General features: G+C 41.6%; 1 protein-coding gene across 2 annotated transcripts in view; it reads right to left on the bottom strand.

Moving 5' to 3' along the window:
- Positions 1 to 21030, bottom strand: part of Alg5 (ALG5, dolichyl-phosphate beta-glucosyltransferase) — a 28425-nt gene that overhangs the window by 2185 nt on the left and 5210 nt on the right. For both annotated transcript variants that reach the window (XM_013031484.1, XM_013031483.1), the window contains exons 3-8: positions 20916 to 20962; positions 19229 to 19297; positions 18786 to 18878; positions 17229 to 17342; positions 11849 to 11908; positions 6106 to 6257 (exon numbers count right to left, since the gene is read on the bottom strand). In XM_013031484.1, the coding sequence (XP_012886938.1) occupies positions 6106 to 6257; positions 11849 to 11908; positions 17229 to 17342; positions 18786 to 18878; positions 19229 to 19297; positions 20916 to 20962 (535 nt within the window). The remainder of the gene's footprint in view (positions 1 to 6105; positions 6258 to 11848; positions 11909 to 17228; positions 17343 to 18785; positions 18879 to 19228; positions 19298 to 20915; positions 20963 to 21030) is intronic.

Raw genomic sequence — 21030 nt, 5'->3', positions numbered from 1 at the left:
AAAATATATCGATATTTATTTTTTTTTAAAGGACAAAGAGAACATAATTCAATCCCTACCTTGGCAAGGTTTAACGCTTACAAGGCAGAGGCTGGTCCTGTAAGCTAAAGATCAGACTCTCAGAGAAGGTCAAATAGCTGAGCATCGAGTGGATCGGGAACTTCAAGATAAATGAGCTATTTAATGTCATTACATAACACTTAAATGGGAAACGCTGTATCTTCACCACCACTCAGAAACCCTCAGAAATGAAAACCGCTTTTTGGGCTCCAAGAGAAAATTTAATCCTAGAAATGTACAAGATGGATAGTTTTCAACTACAACCTTGCCTGGGTCAAGGTACAGACAGAGTGCATTTTCAATGCACTCAGAGAGCTAAGGAAGGAGGAATCGGTGAAGCTCTAGAAGCTCAGTTATTTTCTCCTGCCGCCAAAGAATTGAGGTTTCTTCTGTAAAACATGTCCTTGTGACCTTCCCTGTGCTGTCCTGGACGGGGGGAGTACAGAAGCGAGAGACCAGCTGCTATGGCTGAGTCTGAGGTGTTCTTTGGGTATGGCCAAGTACATACACAGGAACTAGACAACTAGTCTGTGTGTGTGTGTGTACATGTGTATATGTATATGTGTGCTAGTAACGGGGCTTGAACTCAGTCAGGGCTTTAGCTTTTTTTATTCAAGTCTGGCACTCTACCACTTGAGTCATACCTCTACTTCTGGCTTTTTGGTGGCTAATTGGAGATAAGAGTTTCACGGACTTTTCTGCCTAGACTGGCTTCTAACCCTGATCTACTGATCTCAGCTTCCTGAGGAGCTAGGATTATACATATGAGTCACTGGTACCTGGTTTGACATCTTGTCTGGATACCAAGTCCAACACACACTGTTAAAACCATGTAGTCTGGACCCCACCTTATCCCTTCCATGACAAGGTAGTTTTCAAAGCTCTTCTTCAGTCAGCTCCTAGCTTTAGGTCAAATCTTTTTTCGCTGGAGGTTATGATTTCTGGCCCACAGGGTTTTCCAAATGCTGCTTAGCATATTTCTGAGCCATTGGCTACTTTTTACAGGAGAAATTGCACCACAACCCCTAAAGCTGCTCCATGCTCTTCTGTCTCTGAAGTCAGTCGCTGCTTTGCTTTCATCCTTGGTTCTCACTGCGCCTCCTCTCCCCTCCCATCTACCTTTTTCTAGGTTGTATAGAGCAGAGCATGGTTCGAATGTTCAGAGTTCAATTTAAAGACCAGAACATGAAAGAAAGAATGTCCACAACCCCATTGTGCTGGATGTCTCCAACTCCAGACAACCTGAATTTGTTTTGCTCTGGCTGCAGTGCTGTCACTATCCATTATGCAGTTGGCTTAAACCCCAAGTATTTGGATAGAGATATGAGACTGAGTTTTTAAAAAACCTGTTTCCCCCCCCCCTTATCCTAATAAAATATTTAGCTGATAAAACCATGTACAAAAGTGGGTTGTGTTTTTAAAAAGACTATATAGAAGTTCTGTTAACTTGTTATGTAAAATGATGATCCTTTTAGACTAAGGAGGAAATTCCAGTAAGCCGGGTACTTAGCACTTACCTTTCTAACTCCACATGGAAATATTAGCTAGTAGACTGAGTTACTTCTAATGGAACTCAATAACCTGAATAATAAGATCACTAAGTTCTTTCTAATGCAGTTAGTATATAGCCCATGACTATTCAAAAACACGAGGAATGACAAGGAATGGGAATACACACACTGAATAGTTAACATCACTTACATTTAAAAAGCAGAAACAAATGAAATGTGCAAGACTATTTTTTTTTAACTATCCTGCACCTCCTTTCTTGCTAGATTTTCTTTTTTTTTTTCTTGCTTTTTAGAAAAACTCAGGGGCTGTGATTGCTAAGCAAGTACTCTTATCACCAAGCTATTCCTCCAGTCCTGAGTTCTTCTAGTTATTGATTGTGAATGTGTGTGCTAGTACTAGGGCTGACACTCAGGGCCTCTCATGCTCCTTTAGTTTTTCCACTTAAGGATGGCCCTCTAACAGTTGCACCACTGCTCTACTTCTGTTTGCTAATTATTTTTTATTTATTTTGTTGATTGTGGGGCTTGAACTCTGGGCCTGGGTGCTGTCCCTCAGCTCTTCAGCTCAAGGCTAGCACCCTGCCACTTGAGCCACAGCGCCACTTCAGGATTTCTGGTGGTTAATTGGAGATGAGTCTCATGAACTTTCCTGCCTGAGCTGCCCTTGAACTGTGTTCCTCAGATCTCAGCCTCCTGAGTAGCTAGGATTACAGGTATAAGCCACCAGCACCTAGCTTCTGCTTATTATTTTTGGAATTGTGCCCTGGTGCACACTGGGCACAATCCACCTTTACAGGCCTTTAGGCCTCTCAGTAGCTAAGATAATAGGCATTTGCCACTACAATGTCCAGCTCTTCAATGTGGGGTGGGGGTGGGGGGACACGGGGCGAAGGGGAGGCAGGGAAGACTCTCATGAATTCTTTTGTTCTCCCTGCCTGGGATGGCCTCAAACTGAAATACCAACAGTTTTAGCCTCTCAAGTAACTAGAATGACAAATGTGAGCCACCAGTGTCCAGCTCTTTTCTTTCCTTCCTTCCTTCTTTCCTAGAAGTTACCTCATTAAACAGCTCATTTCACTATATTATAAGTAAGATGTTGTTACCAAGGCAAAAAGTTCAACTACAATATATCAAGGTACTTACGGCATGCAAATTGCAAATGGGGGGGGGCAGCCCTATCACGCTCCTTGAGGCTACTAGTTTCTGGTTCACCTATTCCCTTAATAATACATCCAGAGGAACTAAGCATGTAGAGACCCTGTGAAACACTTACCTCCTGTTCCCTCCCAACTCTCATGGAAACCAAGGCAACAAAAATGGAACAGCTGCTACTTAGAAGGCTGAGATCTGAGCATCAGTTCAGAGCCAGGCCTGGTAGGAAAGTGTGAGATTTTTTTTATCTCCAAAGTGGAGCTGTGGTTCAAATGGTAGGGAGCAAACTTTGAGAAAAAAGCTCAAGGACAGTGTCCTGGCCCTGAATATAGACAGGCCCAGACCCAGTATTCTCCCAAACCCAGCTCCCCTCCCCCCACACAAGAGATGATAGTGAAAAGAAACAGCAGCAGTGGAGAAGCCTAAAGGCAGCTAATGGCTGCCCTAAAGGATGCTTAGGGAGCAGAAGCTTCAAATATCCTCTGCTAGGAGGGGTGCAGGCGAGGCTTTCAAAGAAATCTTTGACCTTCCCTACCTGATTCCGTGAATGTGGACAGCTATACCCAGAGCTCCCAGGCAGGGGAAAAAAGGATTCCCCTTGTTTAACCTAGTTTAACCTACTGAGATCCACCAGTGAAGCAGCCACACACACACATGGATTCTTTTTTATTTGGTCGGTCGTGAGGCTTGAACTTTGGGCCTGGGCCTGTCCCTTATCTCTTAAGCTCAAGGCTAGAGCTCTACCACTTGAGCCACAGTGTCACTTCTGGTTTCTGGTGGTTAATTGGAGATAAGACACTCACAGACTTGCCTGGGCTAGCTTTGAACTGCGATCCTCAGATCTCAGCCTCCTGAGTAGCTAGGATTACAAGTGTGAGCCACTAGTGCCTGGCATTCATATGGATTCTTATGAACATTTTAGTGCCATGCCAAAGGCACTGAGAAAAGCCTGATAGCCTGGGGGTCAGTGGCGCATGCATGTAATCCTAGCTACTCAAGAGGCTGATATCTGAAGACCACAGTTCAAAGCCAGCCCAGGCAGAGAAGTTTGTGAGACTTACCTCCCATTAACTACCCAAAAGCTGGAAATGGCACTGTGGCTCAAAGTGGCAGAGGACTAGTATTCAGCATTAAAGCTCAGGGACAACACCCAGGCCCTGAGTTCAAGACCCAGAACTGGCACAAAAAAAAAAAAAAAGGAAGGCTACAACGATAAAAAGAAACATGGAAAAAAAGTGGGACCTCAGAAACAATGCAACAGAAGACACCAGAATTTTCAGTGAGTGAGATTCAGAGCTGTGGAAGGCACTGTAGTCATGAAACAAGAATACATTAAAAAATTATATTGAATGCCAAAAGTCAGTTCTAGAAGATTAAAAGTTTGGCAGCAGAAGTAAAAATGGAAGGAAGTAAAAATAGAAGGAATCTCCTCCAAAGAACAAAAGTGGAAAAGGTTAAATGACAGAACCAACAGGGAAGTTCTACATTTGTCCACAAGAGAGAACAGAGGAAACAGGAAGAAGACAAAGATGACTGAAGAACGTACATACATAAAGATGCTGGGAAAACTGGATATCCATATGCAGAAAGGAGAATGACCCTTGTCATAAAACCAACCACAAACTAGACACATGGGATTACATCAAGTGAAAAAGCTACTAAACTGAAAAGGAATTAAATTCACAGGGTGAATGGGTAGGAGTAAGTTTTGGATAGGGAGGAAATACCTTGAAGCCCTATCTGTGAAGGGGCTAATACCAAAAATACACGAGAAACTCACCTCCATAGAAAGCAAGCCCAAGACAGTCAGATTAAAAACTAGTCAAGGGACCTGAATAGACAAACAGGAGCATGCTTATAATCCCAGCACTTGGGAGGCTGATGCGTGACCACTAGGTTGAGTAAGCCTGGGCTACAGAGTCAGACCTTGCCTCAGCAAACAAATAAAACTTACTGTGAGATATCACTTTCATCTGTCAGAACAGCTATTGTCAAAAAGACAAAAGGGAACAGAGATGGAAAAGATGAAAAGGGACGGAAGCCTTGCACACTGGGGGGGGGGGGATATAAACTAACACCATCATTGCAGAGATTCCTCAAAAAAACTAAAAGGAGAATTTCCAAAGGATCCACCAATCCCACTTTGGGATAGTTATCTGGAAGGAAAACATGAAATCAGTATGGCAGGGGGATGTTTCTGTTCCTCTGTGCATTGTGACACTGTTCATAGCAGGCAAGTTACAAAAAAAATCAATCTCAGTGTTCAGCAGTGGATAAATGGGCACACACATACACACAGAGGACTATTACTCAGTCTTTAAAAACAGATTCTGTCATTAGGAAAAAAAAAACACAGATGGAACTGGAGAATAATAGCATGCTAAATGAAATAAAGCTAGACCCAGGAAGACATGCTTCATGATGTCATTTATTTTGCTATCTAAAATAATTGAATTTAGAAGTAGAGCATAGAATGGAGGTTACCAGTAGGTGGGAGTTGAGGGAAATCAGAGATGGGGAGATGGGTTTTTGTGTGTGTGTGTGGGGGGAGGGGCGGACATGACCCACAAGGGCTGCAAAGGATCAGCTATATAGAAGAAATAAGGTGAACGTTTTCTTTTGTGTGTGTGTGATCTACTGCATAATTTAGCAAATATAGTTAATAATATATTGGATAATTAAAAAATAGCTTGGTAGTGCTGGGTGTGGTGGCACTACCTGTAATCCTAGCACTTGAGATCAAGAGTTCAAAGCTAGCCTGGCTTAGATACCAAGACCTTGTTTCAAAACAAACAAACAAGACCATTGGGCTTTATGTCAGGGTCCTAAGAGTAACGGGAGAAATGGAGTAGACAATGAGACTAAGACGGTGAATACAAACCACTCATTCAAGAAAAGGTTAGCTGCAGAAGGAAGGAGGCACAGGCCCAGAACAGAAGGGCAGGGACCACGGAGAGGATAGGAAAGATGTAAGAGGAAAAAGCTAAAAATGCCAGAGAAGAGAAATGGAATAGACTAGGTTTTGGAGAAAGTGGAAGGGCTCAGAGCCCTGGCCTTGCAGAGAGTCATTTCCTATAAGGAGGGGAGGGGCGTAGAAACAACAGGCCATTCATTCCATGGTTCTGTGCTCTTCTTTTTCAAAGAGACATGGATGTTTTCCTTTTCTCATTTGATACTATCTCTGACTACGGTGAACATATAACTTTAAAACCATATGTTAAGTTTGATGTTTGCTAAGTAAGATCCAAGCAGTCGGCAGGGATTGTTTACAAACCTGTGTTGGCTTTGTTTGAATCTGGACGCTCATTCTGAAGACACAGGGCTGCTGCCATTACAGGGTAATCAAATAGACCAGACACCACCTGGGCAGAAAGAAACCTACCATCGTTCAATGTGTAGAGATGAGAATGTCCGGGAAGCTGCTTCTCGAGTTAGTAATTTGAACCCACACTGTGTGTCCCTGATTCCTTTGACACAAAGGAACCACACCAGAAAGTGGAACCCGTACATGAGAAGGGTACGGAAATAAGAACGCTGAAACAAAGACAAAACAGAAATGACTTTTCCATTTCCTGTCAGGAGACTCTAGACTCTGAAAGCTTCACCTGCTGTAGACAGGGCATTTACTCGTTCATCCACCCACCTATGTGACTCGTGGACACCAATGTTCCCACTGGCTTCACAGGCAAAGGGCAAGGTCAATGTTGAGGACTTACTGAACCCAAAGGGACTGAGTCACGCAGAGACCATGCATGCTTCAGCCTAGTGGGAGGAAATATGTGTCCTTGCTATGAGCAAGGACATGTCAGTCAGCTACAGATATTATGCCTCTTTGTCTGGCACGCATTTCCGTTTCACAAAGGGACAGTTTCCAGCATGAACTAGCAAAAGGAAAACCTAAGATGTGAACCTGGAATCTGATACCTAACTCGTGAGAAGGCAGAAGAGGGGTAGTAAATATAACAAAAGTTACAACCTGGAAAAACCCAGGCTCTCTAACCAGGAATAAGCAAATACACTGCAAAGACCCAGTGCTTTAACACTTAGGATATTAAAGTGGGTTTTGAATTCGTCTGAGAAGTCACTGCTGTTACTAGTGCTTACTATTGGTAATATCATTAAATAATAACCCATTGTTCATTAAACATTACCTGCTTGAAATACATTATTAATTGTATTGTAGACTTTCATCATGAAAGCTTTCAAAAAAGAAGCTGGGCATGGTGGTACCTGCATGTACTTCCAGTTAACTGTAGAGGCAGAGACAGGAGGATGGTGACTTTGAGACTGACCAGGACAAAGCAAATGCATTCTGACCTCAATAACTAACAAACTACCCTAAAACAGAATTTAAAACAAATGGGATGGAGGCAGGGGTGGGAAGTGGCTCAAATGGTAGCGTATTAGCCTAGAGACCCTAGAGTCAGCCTCCAGTACCATACACACATGCACACACACATACACACAAACAAATAAAAACATAGACTCTCTTAAAATGTTCTGTAATTAAGGTAATGGCCTCAAGGAATGCTGCATTATTTATGTGTATAAACAGCCTACTGAGGGGCTATGCAGAAATCTGGTATCTCCCACTACAAAATAGGGCCCCTTTCTCCCTTTGTCTTTGTTTTTTATTTTTTGTGCTTGTAGTGGGGCTTGAACTCAGGGTCTGGGTGTTGTCCTTTAGCCTTTTCTCTGAAGGCTGGCATTCTACCACTTGAGCCATACCTCCACTTCTAGTTTTTTGATGATTAATTGGAGATGAGAGTCTTGTGCATTTGCTGCGTGGGCTGGCTTTGAACCATGATCCTTAGATCTCAGCTTCCTGAGTAGCTAGACTACAGGTGAAAGTCACCCGCACCCACCAGTCCTTTGCTTTTCATAGGGCTTACCACATGACTTGCCCATCAGCAAGGAACACAAGCAGTAACACCACAGAACATGGGAGAAATGCTGCAGGCTGAGCAAGGCCTGGCTCCATTATTAATGAGCAGGTGACCTTTTGAGTTACTTCCAGGCTCCTTTTGCTCAACTACTGGAAGGAATGATAGTGCCACCCTACAATTGTAATCAGGATGCAATGAGGTGGTATTGCAGGTACCAGCCACGGGCAATAGAATCTCAGCAGTGGGTTCATAAAGGACGCTGAGGGAGGGCTTTCTGCACTCTTATTTTTTTTTTTGGGGGGGGGTCTGTCGTGGGGCTTGAACTCTGGGCCTGGGTTCTGTCCCTCAGCTCTTCAGCTCAAGGCTAGTGCTCTACCACTTGAGCTACAGTGTAACTTCTGGTTTTCTGGTGGGTAATTAGAAATGAGTCTCATGGACTTTCCTGCCCGGGCTGGTGATCCTCAGAGCTCAGCCTCCTGAGTAGCTAGGATTACAGGCGTGAGCCACCAGAACCTGGCTTAACTAAAGCTTTGCTTGTGTGACAGGGCAGGGGAGGAAAGCACAGATAAAGAAATGACCTAATACTCCCCTGTTATCATCTAGTACCACTAATTACACTGTGCTGTACGTGAGCCTTTCCTCTCTGGGCAGAAAGGGCTGAAAGCTTGTCATAAATTACTTTGGAAATCCCACAAATGGCTTGCTCAGGGCAAAATGCTTCCCAGAAGTCCTAAGGACCTAGTAAACCTATTAACCTCCAAAAAAGCACTTATTGCATAGGGAAGAACAAAAAGAAATTAAAAGACAGAGAAATAAAAAGAAAATAGTATCTGTAAACCATTCTTTCTTTCTTTTTTTTGCCAGTCTTGAGGCTTGAAGTCAGGGCCTGGGTGCTATTCCAGAGCCTTTTTGTGCTCAAGGCTAGTGTTCTACCACTTGAGCCACAGTGCCACTTACGGCTTTTTCTGAGTAGTTTATTGGAAATAAGAGCCGCATGGACTTTCCTGCCTGGGCTGGTTTCAAACTGTGATCCTCAGATCTTAGCCTATTGTGTAGCTAGGATTACAGGCATGAGCCACTGCTACCTGGCTGCTGTAAACTATTCTTCTTGCATGCTTTTCAGTATGATTTGAGGGTGTTTATTTGTTAGCAAGTGAAAATATTGACAAGTGCTTTTGCTTAGATGTTAATAAACTTAACTATGTTTTGTTTTAGAATCATAGTTACTTGTACTAACATATATAAAAATGTAACAATTTAGGTAAAACACAAACAAGAAGATGTTACTTCAATTTTTAAAAACTCCACAAAATATCTAAAAATCTAGGGGGCATTTAAGATAGACTAACTTTGCTAAAGGAAGCTAACAGAGTCATAGAGTAAGCATTATGTAAAGTTCTGAAACATATTTAAAATCACGAAGGAAAAAGCCACTCACTGATTCAGTGTGAACAAAGCTATCTCCACAATTTATAGAATGTAAACAAAGAATTCAGGTGACATGGAAAGCTGACTGATAATTTAATTATCTTAAAAACTAAAAACTAGGCACTGGTGGCTCACACTTTTAATTCCAGCTACTCAGGAGACTGAGACTTGCAGGATCCAGGTTCAAAGCCAAACAATGGAAGAAATGCCCACCTGAGCCCATTTCAAATTAACTAGGAAAAAAAAAGGCAGAATGGAGGGGTGGCTCAAATGGTAGTCACAGCTGTGAGCAAGAAAGTTGAGCAAGCTAGTAGCTTATGTCTTTAACCCTCCCCCCCCCCCACCAGAATAGATTCCTTAATGACTGGCTACCAGTAAAAGGAGGTAAAGAATATTTAGACCAATGTCTCACGTAAATATTATTTCTAATAAAAATTCAGTTTTCAGAATTGATGGGAGTTCTAAAGTTTTTATTATCATCAGTTTTATTGCTTGTTTATTCCATGTGGGGGATAGAGCTATTTTTCCTATTATTAGAATTTAGCATTTTAGTTTCTAGGTTTTTTGGGGGGAGTGGGGTGGGTGCAGGTGTTGGAGTTTGAAGTTTGGCTTTGTCTCTTGCCAAGCTTTTTTTTTTTGTCAGTCGTGGGGCTTGAACTCTGGGCCTGGACGCTGTCCTTGCACTCTTCAGCTCAAGGCGAGCGCTCTACTGCTTGAGCCTCAGTGCCACTTCCGGTTTTCTAGTGATTTATTGGAGATATGAGTCTCACGGATTTTCCTGCCCAGGCTGGCTTTGAACCGTGATCCTCAGATCTCAGCCTCCTGAGTAGCTAGGATTACAGGTGTGAGCCACTAGCACCTGGCTTGCTAAGCTTTATTAGTCAAGGCTGGAGCTCTACAGTCAGTTTCACTCTAGCTTTTTGCTGGTTAGTTGGAGATACAAGTTTCTCTGATTTGTCTGCCCAGGCTGGCTTCAAACCATGATCGTAAGATCTCAGCTTCCTGAGTAGCTAGGATTACAGGATGGACCACTGGCATCAGCTTTTCTAGTGTTTTATAATTACAGATAATGTGCTGACTATCTTGCACATAAACTTTTTTTCTCTATCCCTTGTGTATCAATAAACAGATGAGGCTGGATAAGCTAGAAAATCTTTTTGTTTTTCCCTTCTAGGGAGTGTCACATTCCCTATGGCAAATAGATTAGCTGTTTTCTAAAACCAATATGAATTTATAAGGCAGACAGAACACTAGGATGTTAGAATAATTTTTAAGAAGTGGAGAGTCTAGGTTTCCACACTATGCATAATCCTTAAGAAAACGTGGGACACTGCCACCAGTGTATCTTGAAAAAAAAGTCAGAATCTCCTTCTATGAGACTCGAGAATCATTGGGGAGGAAAGTACACTCTTTTATTCCAATGGTTTTCAAAGTTTGATGAGTGTAAAAGTGATCTGAAAACTTCCAACTGCAGACCCTAGGTTGCATCCTAGAGTCTGATTCAGTGTGACTGGACTGACCTATTAGATCAGCATTAGGAAATTCTTCCTTCCCAGACAGGTGCTTGCTAATTGAGACCTGTAACCCTAGCTACTCAGGAGGGTGAGGTCTGGTGATCACAGTTCCAAGCCCGTCCCAGCCCAGGCAGCAAAGTCCATGAGACACTTACCTTCCATTAACCAGCAAAAATTGGAAGTGAAGCTGGGGCTCAACTGGTACAGTACCAGCTTGGAGCAAAAAAGCTGAGAGAGCACTGAGGCCCAGAGATCAAGCCACAGTACAGGCACACACACAAAAACCCTTCCCAGGTAATTGTGGCCGCACATTGAACAATACTTCTTATTCTTCAATCCATATGTTAGTCTAATGGAATCAGCAGTAGAATGAAATAGATACTTTCTGGGTTTGCTGTATGAGACCTGCATTTTAGTGTGATAAGCACGATTAAGATGTAAAACAATGGCAGAGAATAATTCTTAATGAGACAGATTCTTTTCCCTTGAAGTTACCCTAGCTTGTCTAGCATAGTCTACAAAAGGAAGACTTTAGAGTGATTTACTTATTTGTATCTTTCTAAAAGGCAATCAGGGATTCATTAAATTTTATAGAAAAGTGTTTTTCTAAGGAAAACAAAATATGTAAACTTTGAATGTAGCTCAAAATACAGTCTGTGTATCCTTTAGCCAAAAAGCTTGGAACCAGAAATGCTTCAGTTTGGATGTTTTTCAGATTTTGAAATATTCTGCATATGTATAAGAGATAATTTTGGGGATGGGATCCAAGTCCAAATACAAAATTTATTTAGGTTTCATATGCATCCTATTCATATCAACTGAAGGTAATTTATATAATGTTTTTAATAATTACATGCATGAAACAAAGTTTCATGATGTGGAATTTTCTATCCATGGCAATGCCAAATTGTCAAAGTCTCAGATTTCAGATTTTGGGATTAGGAATGCTCAAATGTAGATCACATAATTTTGCCAATAGAAGAAACACAAAAGGCAAATCAAGTGTTCAACAATACATCCTTAGGGAAAGTTTGCCTGATAGTATAAATGAATGGAAACTATAAAAAAAAAATCTCTGAAGAACTGCTTACATCCTAAGGCAAAATGAAATCTACCTTTCCTATACTCTTCTAAAACAAAAAAAAATTAATTTTGAAATCTTTCAAGGAAGATTAAAGCAGGCTGAAGAAGACCTCATTTTAAAGAGAATAACCCCACAGCCTCTCCTCTCCCTTGTCAAGTGTAAATGTGGAGAGGGAGAAAAGCTGAAGACCCATGGCATCCAGAGAAGTCTCACCTGAGCAACTGACTCTTTCTCCAGATGAGCTCGAGATCCACAGGCAATGGCCATGCGATCCTAAGAAAAAAAGCAATGAAATAGCTTTTTAATATTAAGCATCATTTATAAATACACTTATTTTTTAACATAATTGTCTCATGCTTAGACATATTATTAAAAATCTTTTTAGAGGGCTTATTTAGGACTTTAAACTATCTATAGTGTTAAGAAGCCTAATTATATATACTAAGTCACTGAATTTAACCTCAATAGGACCAAGTTTATGGACAATGTTAAGTACTTTCAAGTCTCTCCCTCTATTTTTAATTTGTTTTCAGTCCTGGGGCTTGAACTCAGAGCCTGGACATTGTTTCTGAGCTTCTTTTTGCTCAAGGCTAGCATTCTACCACTTGAACCACAGTGCTACTTCCGTCTTTTTCTGTGTATGTGCTACAGAGGAATGGAACCCAGGGCTTCATGCATGCTAGGCAAGCACTCTACCACTGAGCCACATTCCCAGCCTTTACCTAACTTATATAACTGTAACTCCTTTGTATATCACCTTTATAACAACATTTTAAAATACATAAATAAAACTCCTATAAAGTTTCAGTAATCAAAACCAAGGTAAGCTGAATGCTGGTGACGCACACCTATAATCCTAGCTACTCAGGAGGATGAGATCTGAAGATTTTGGTCCAAAGCCAGCCTGGCAGGACAGTGGTAAGACTCTCATCTCCAATTAACTATCAAAAAAGCCTGAGGTGGAGCTGTGGCTCAAGTGCTAGAGCACTAGCCTTAAGCAAAAAAGGTCAAGGAGAGCACCCAGTCCCTGAGTTCAAGCCCCAGGACAAGTACAAAACAAAAACAAAAACAAAAAAATTAAGGTAGTGGGACATAGCAGCCATGTTCCAGAATGGAAAAGCGAAAAACACATAGCAAAATCCCCCATAAATACTTACAATATAACAAAGAGGACATTTTCTTGTTTTATTTTATTTATGTCAGTGCTAGGCCTTGAACTCAAGAGGCTGGGTGCTGTCCTTTAGTGTTTTTGCTCATGGCTGGCACTCTACCTACCATGAGAACCACAATACCACTTTCAGCTTTATGTTGGTTAATTGGGAGAATCAGTCTCACAGACTATCTAGTCCGTGCTAGCTTTGAACCGTGGTCCTCAGATCTCCGCCTTCTCAGTAGCTAAGGTTACAGGTGTGAACCACTGCATCTAGCTAAGATGACATTTTGATTCAGTGGGGAAAAGCTGAACTTACAAATGGCTCGGGGCACCTTGTAATACACAATGCAAATGAAATTGCTCTGGAGCTTTTAGCGAATACCAGGACATGATCCAGATACAGGAACCATTTAAGTAAATATTAGAAATTGTTTTGTAAATGATCCAAATGAAAGGAACAAGTATGCAACACAGAAGACAAGACAGAGCAAAGCTGGGCAGCTGTCTGCCCAGCACTCAGGAGGCCCAGGTGGAGGAGTTCAAGTTCATGGCCAACCTGGGCTATGCACTGACTTCCAGGCCAGCTGACTTGAGGGACAATATTGACAACTGATATTACAGATAAAAGATTAACTTCTAAAATGCAGAGAGGGCTTCTACACACTGTTCTAAAAAGTACCCAATGATTCAATTTAGAAAGACCAATTCTCTGAACATGGAGTTCATAAAAGAGGAAATGAAAACAACTCAACAGCTCCGCAATTAAATTTACACCAACAGCAATGCAAACAAACCCTATCAGTGTCTCCACACTGCCTGCCTGCACTTTCTCTATGGAAAACACTTATCAGAGTTATACATACAGCTGTCTCAACCAGTTTCCTAACAAATACAAATGCTTGCATATGGATAAAGTGACTTTCATTCAAGGTTAATATTTTAAAAACTCATGTCTGTCTGTCCAAAGGGCCTGGCTAAAAGCTGTGCAAGAAGGAGGAATCAGTACGGTTCTATTTCCAATTACACTGTTCAACATGGGTTTGAATGTAAGACCCTGGGATTGCTTCTTGGCTTGCTTGCTTGTACAGTTAGTGTTCTACTAGTTGAACCAGGTCTCTTTCCAGCCTTGTTTTTTGCTAGTTATTTTGAAGATGAATTTTAGAGAACTTGTCTGCTTTGGCTAGCCTCAAACCCATCCTCTGAATTTCAGTTTCCTGAGTAGCTAGGATAACAGGCACAAGCCCACAGTGCCTAGGGAAGAAACTGTATTTAAAGAAAACCACGCGGGCTGGGAAGGTGGCACAGTGGTAGAGTGCTTGCCTTGCATGTATGAAGGCCTGGATTTGATTCCTCAGCACCACATAAGCAGAAAAAACCAGAAGTGGCGCTGTGGCTCAAGTCGTAGGGCACTTGCCTTGAGCTGAAGAGCTGAGGGATAGCGCCCAGGCCCACAACCAACAGAAAAAAGAAAAGAAAACCATGCATTACACTTTGCCAGTTAAAAGCAGACAATGTATCATATAGTTTTGCATATTTCAATGTGTTTCCTCTCTGCATTTAAAACCACTATAGCTGACATTACTATCCCACTCCACCTGGAATTATTGGGACACAGATTCTACACATCTTACAAACTAGTACATATTTCTATCACAGTACTGCATTATCTCAAAAACAGTTTTTTCTCTGGATAATCATCAGTTTATTCAACTTCTGAAATTTTCCATGGGCAGCATAAATGATCATAGCCATAGAAAAGTCACCCATGTGGGTCAAATCTAAGTTGATTCCTGTTTTTCACGTGTGTGTGTGTGTGTGTGTGTGTGTATGTTAAATTTAGGGCTGCTTGCTCAGCTTACATATTACTACCACGTGCATCATGCCTCCCTCCATTCCAGCATTTTGCTCGTTAATGGGGGATGGAATCTCCTGAACTTTTTTACCCCAGCTAGCTTTGGCCCTCAATCATCCAGGTCTAACCCTCCTGAGTAGCCAGGATTACAAGCATGAAACACTGGCACCTGGTCTGTAAGTGACTTTTCTAAGTTGACCATTCAAGAATAATTGGATCAGAACATGTGACTTGGTTAGTGTAAGAGGAAAGAGAGGTAAGAAATAGTAGTATTTTGTGTGTATGTGTGACAATAAAAAAAATGAAATCAGCGAAGAAGAAAAGACATTAGAAGTCACTGAAAATTTGGAGTACTGTACTGGAAAGTTAGTTAAAATAATATTGAGAGGAACTACTGCCATCTAGTGAGTCAGATATGTAAATGCAAACAGGAATCAAAGTTAATTATTTTCAGAACTATTCCAGTGACTGTTTCTAGGGCTTAGAGGAGTATGTCCCAGGCATATAGTAAAGTTTGTGGTTTAAGTTATTGAGAAGGGGATAACATTGTCCTAAAGACTAGAACCCAAAAGCTGATGTTTAATTGGAATAAAGAGCCATACTTCCATTACTATAAGCTGCAAAAGCAGCTCAGAGACAGCAAGCACCTAGGCCTGAGATCAAACCCCAGGACTGGCAAAAAAGAAATCACCTGAACCAGTATAAGATTCCAATGAATCTTGGGGTGCCAATGGCATGGTATATGAAGAAGAATTGGCAGTGTGAATTAGTAATCTATTGTGCCAACCAAACCCACACACATTGATGTTTCTTTACTGGAAAATTACCAGGGTTAAACATTTTTTTTTGAAAGATGCTCTGTATAAAAACTCAGAGAACTACTGACCACCTAAAATAAAGAGGGCACCTGGAAAACCACACTGACTCTGAAGGGTGATGCATGATGGGGTAGCTTCATTGTTTGGTGCTATCCAAGGTACTTTGCAAACTGGGATGTATTTGTTAAAAAGCTCAGGATTTGGTTGATTTCTCTTCTTTCTCTAATAGCCCTAAAAAGGTGGGCATGGCATCTGAATTGCAGGGGGCACTTAGAGGCCCCATCTCGAGAGCCAGTTCTGCTCCTTCTTTTTTTTTTTGGTTGGTCGTGGGCTTGAACTCTGGGCCTGGGTGATGTCTCTCAGATCTTCAGCTCAAGGCAAGTGCTCCACCACTTGAACCACAGCACCACTTCTGGTTTTCTGGTGGTTAATTGGAGATAAGAGTCTCATGGACTTTCCTACCCTGGCTGGCTTTGAACCATGTTCCTCAGATCTCAGCCTCCTGAGTAGCTAGGATTATAGACGTGAGCCACTGGCACCTGGCCTCTGCTCTTTCTTGAGTGGCACTCAAGGTCTTGATTGACCAAGTTCATATTTACCACAGTGACTTGTGTATGTGGGGTATGGTGGAGAGCGCTGAGGACAGAACCCAAACCAAAAATCACAAAGACACCTTCCAGGCAGGTGCAGAGGCTCCCAATTATAATCCTGGGAATTCAGGAGGTTGAGATTTGAGGTTGAAAGCCACCTTAGTCAGATAAATATAAAAGACTCTTACCTCCAATTAACCTGAAAAAAAAGCCAGAAGTGGAGCTGTGGTGTAAGTAGTAGAAAGCAGTTTTAAGTGAAAAAGCTAAGTGAGAGCATGAAGCCCTGAGTTCAAGACTCAGCACCACCACTTCCCACCACCCAACCAAACCCACAAGCAAATGAAAACCCCAAAGCATCTTCCAAGATTCTATGATTCAGTTTCACTTCACATTTTCACCTGGAAGTCTCAGGCTACACTTTTTGACAAAAGCTGAGCTTTTAATTAAAGACTTCATTGAATATGCATAATTTGAATCAAAACTAGCAGAAGTTAAAAACTCAGGAGTCAAGAGAGAGGATATGCCTAGAATATTGTATATCCAACAGTATAGTAACTTAGGAAATCACTACTTTTCTTTGGGAGAACACTGTTAATTTTTACAAAAACTCCCTGAATTCTAAACTCCTAGGTGAATCTCTGTAAATTTCACTTAGAACACTTGTGTTCTATGTATATTTTTGTTGGTTGTGGCCTGAGCCGTCTGCTTAAAGCCAGCACTCTCCCACCTAAGCCACAGCGCCACTTCCAGTTTTCTGCTGGTTAATTGGAGGTAAAAGTCTCACTGACTTTCCTGCCTGGGCTGGCTTTGAACCGTGATCCTCAGATCTTGGCCTCCTGAGTAGTTAGGATTACAAGTGTGAGACACCAGCATCTAGCCATTAGTAGAATTCTGTGTGTGTGTGTGTGTGTTGGTCCTGGGGCTCGAACTCAGAGAGTAGGCACTGTCCCTGAGCTGTCTTTGCTCAAGGCCAGCACTCTACCACTTGAGCCACAGTCCCATCTCTTTATGTTCTTAACTGAATGTTATGTTACTGTATTCTTTTTTCTGAGTGAACACTGATAACTCTTATACCAAAAGCCCCCTGAATATTAAACTCCTAAGTGAAATCTATGTATATTTCACCATAGAATACTGGTGTCCCTGACTGAATGTCATTTCACCATATTCTTGTACTCACAGGCCATGGCTGGAGATCATTTAATCCTTTTTCCAACTTCTCAACATCGGGAAACTTTGTGGCCCCATCAGCATCTGCCATAAGGATCTTTTCTCCTCGAGAACTAAACACACCCTGCATTTAGGAAATTTAAGTAAAAGGAAGAAGTGTCATAAAGTTATAGTTAAATTCATTGCAGTCTCAGTACTGATTATTGAGTTCAAGCTCTGTGTATTTACAGGTATGTGTCGGGCTGGTTTGGAATCTCCCTCTGAATGGCTGTGTGACTTTGAGTTGTTTTACCTATCTGAGCTTCATTTTCCTCACCTGTATAATCAAAATGACAGGCCCTAACTCACGAGACATGGCGGGATTATGTGTGACAGTTATGGTGCTGTGGTTCATTTACTCTCCAGATCAAAATAAGCAATCAGGAAATGAAAGCCTGGGTTTACCATGGTTGGCTCTCCTCTATGAAGTCGGCTACTTTTTCCATGTGGGCCGAGACTGCTAGCTACTACTCAAGAAATAATCTTTCCTTCTTCCTTTTTGATGGAACCCTAAAAAATCAGGATTAGGAATGAAAATGTCAGAAAAACAAAAATGTGATCCTGTTATATTGCTCTGGCCCATGAGATGCAAGAAAAGGTATTGGGTAGAGAGTTTCTGGGAGAATTGGGCAAGCTAGTTGACACACACCTTTCCCCTATCCTGTTGAGAATGTGGACACAATGGCTATCACTCCAGCAATAACTGTGTGTGTGTGTGAGGAGGAGGAAGTAGAAAGAGAGGAACCTGAGCTTCTGATGCCACCATGGAACTGGTGAACACAGTCCTGGACTGGCTACCTCTAGGCTTCTTATGGGGGCAAAATACATGTATAAACCTGTAAGTCATTAAGGAACTATGACTTGGGTTGGCTTTCAGACATCTTGCTAACTGAGCTTACATTCAGTTTTCTACATGATGGGCCACAGTTGAAAGGAAGCTCTTCGGCTTGGGGCCTCTGAGCGCTTCTGTGTATCTCTCCTGTGTGTAAATGTCTGCCTTCCCACCTTTGCATGTGTTTATCTTGTCTATGGAATGGTGCATCAATTCAGGATAGAACTGAATTCTTGTTACTATGCTTACTAATGCTTCTCACAGGCCACACTGAATGCACAGAAGCATGTCCTGAACAGTAAGAAGAAAAAGCAAAGCCATGTTGGGTGGCTCACACCTGCAATCCTACCTACTCAGGAAGCTGAGATCTAAGGATCACAGTTCAAAGCCAGCCCAGGCAGGAAAGTCTGTGAGACTCTTATCTCCAATTAACCACCAGAAGTGGAGCTGTGGCTCAAAGTAGAAGAGCGCTAGACTTGAGCAGAAAAAGCTCAAGGATAGCAAAAAAAAGAAAAAGCATATAACCTCCTTTAGTAACTATACTGGAGACATGTGTCAGTATTAGCATAGCATTAACATAACAAACATAAAATATATTTTTCCAGGACTTAGTGCTCATATTTGACTACATATATTACAGACTTCAAAAGAAACAATTGAAAATATCTCTAGACAAGGATGGAGAGTGAAGATTACCATCCTAACAGCACCACCTTTCCCGCGATTCTTCACCAGGGTTAGCACTCGGACTTTGTCACTTCCATATTTCTGGCAGTATTTGAAAGCTACCTGTCAAAAAATATCACAGTCAGAAGTTAATCTGTTTGGAAAATGGAAGTCACGGATATATTTCTTATCCTGACCTGAATTAGTACATAAAGGAGGTATGTATACATATGAGTGTATGTAGACAGTAACCTCATGTTACAATGTACCCCCTAAATAAAATTACCAGAAAGAACATAAACACATAATGCATACAAACACATCAATGCATAATTAAAAATACATAATTAAATACAAACATAATTAAAATACATAATTAATTTGCGTCAGTGGGTGGTGATAGGACCTCACAGATATAAGTGATGATTCTGTATTTTCTACCTACAGGCAGGTGTAAAAGCCCATGCATTCACCTTCGAAGTCTGGTCTTTACTGCCATCATCAACGACGAGCACCTCGTATGTGAATGAAGGATCACGTTTCTGCAAGAAACAAGTTGAGATACCATAGTCTGGTGTAATTGCCACCACGACAAAGTCATTTGAAAAAGTCATTTAATGTTGATGTATATATATGATATATACATATATATGTGTGTGTATATATATATATATATATATATATATAAGTGCACATAAAAATTAGTGTACAAGAACAGAAAGGCTAGGCACTGGGTAGAAGAGGGAGCACAATGACTAAAGTAAATCTGCGCATCCTCTCCCTGACCTGCTCTGCAGCATAGTGGGGGAAGAGGCCAGGCACCTGCGATGGTAAGGCACAGGTCACAATTCACGAGGAAAAGTACAGGAGGTGGAAGGTGGAGACAGATGCCAACTGGGCTGTACCACTTCTTGGCAGCACAACTCTGGCCCCTTGGCTTTTCTGGGCCATTTCTACCCATGTGGTTGATGAGACTCCCTGTAACAGCAGAGTCTGAAACCCTACATGGAACAAGGTTCCATTCACTTCTTTTTTTTTTTTAATTTACATTTGGAAGCCAGGTGCAAATGGCTCAGGCCTGTAATCCAAGCTATATATGAACATATACGTATCTACATGCATATATATAACTATATATGACTATATACAGGTCATATATATATATATATACAGTTCTATATATACAGTTCTTTCTTAAATCAATAATGGTGGCTGAGCTGGGTGCTAGTGGCTCACACCTGTAATCCTAGCTACTCAGAAGGCTGAGATCTGAGGATGATTCAAAGCCAGCCCGGGCAGGAAAGTCTGTGAGAATCTTATCTGCAATTAACTACCAGAAAACCGTAAGTGGCACTGTGGCTCAAAATGGTAGAGTGCTAGCTTAGGGATAGCGCTCAGGCCCCAAGTTCAAGCCCAACAACCAGATAAAAAAGAAAAAAAAAAGGTGACTATGGGAAAAATTTAGATTGGTAGTTAAAATAATTTTCCCTTAGAGTATTTATTGTATTTTAATTTTCTCAATTAATTAAATTTTTATTTTAGATTGTAATTTTTTTTTTTGGTCGGTTGTGGGGCTTGAACTCAGGGCCTGGACACTCTCCCTGAGCCTCTTTGTACTCAAGGTCAGTGCTCTACCACTTGAGCCACAGTACCACTTCTGCTTTTTGAGTGGTTAATTGGAAATAATGTTCTGCCTGGGCTGGCTTCAAACCATGATCCTCAGATCTCAGCCTCCCAAGGAGTAGGATTATAGGCGTGAGCCACTGGCACCTGGCTAGATTTTAATTTTGTATCAATCAATCCATATAGACTTAAGGTCTACTTAACATTTAGGAATCTTAAAGAGCAATATGGAATATGAACTCTTAAAAAATATGAAGATGATGCTAAAGCTGGAAACTTTACCAAAAAAAGTCTTTTCAAAAAGGTCATAGAAGTAAAGCTAGCCTTGTGCTGTCACACAAACTCTATAGCTTCCTGGTGTGTGCTGGCTACTACGTGCTGGGTCTCCCCACTGATGCGGCTGCTGACCTCCAGGGCAGCCAGGGGTCAGGGGTCGGCTGGGCCTGCCTCCCACAGTATGTGTGACTGGGGCTCCACGGCTGGGAGCCTGGATTGGTTTGCACCAGAGAAATCACAGGGGAAGAGAAAGCATGGTACCTGTCTCTTCTCCAGGTAGCCCAGGGCTTCATCCATCATCACAGGCACTTGAAGAAAAAAACACATCAAAGATGGCTTTTGAAAATGGATTAGCAGGCCTCAGCACACTCCATTT

This window comes from Dipodomys ordii, unplaced genomic scaffold, assembly GCF_000151885.1.
Source record: "Dipodomys ordii isolate 6190 unplaced genomic scaffold, Dord_2.0 Scaffold140, whole genome shotgun sequence".
Taxonomy (NCBI): domain Eukaryota; kingdom Metazoa; phylum Chordata; class Mammalia; order Rodentia; family Heteromyidae; genus Dipodomys; species Dipodomys ordii.
Note: the sequence above shows the minus strand (reverse complement) of the source record. Positions and strands in the feature narration are given on the sequence as shown.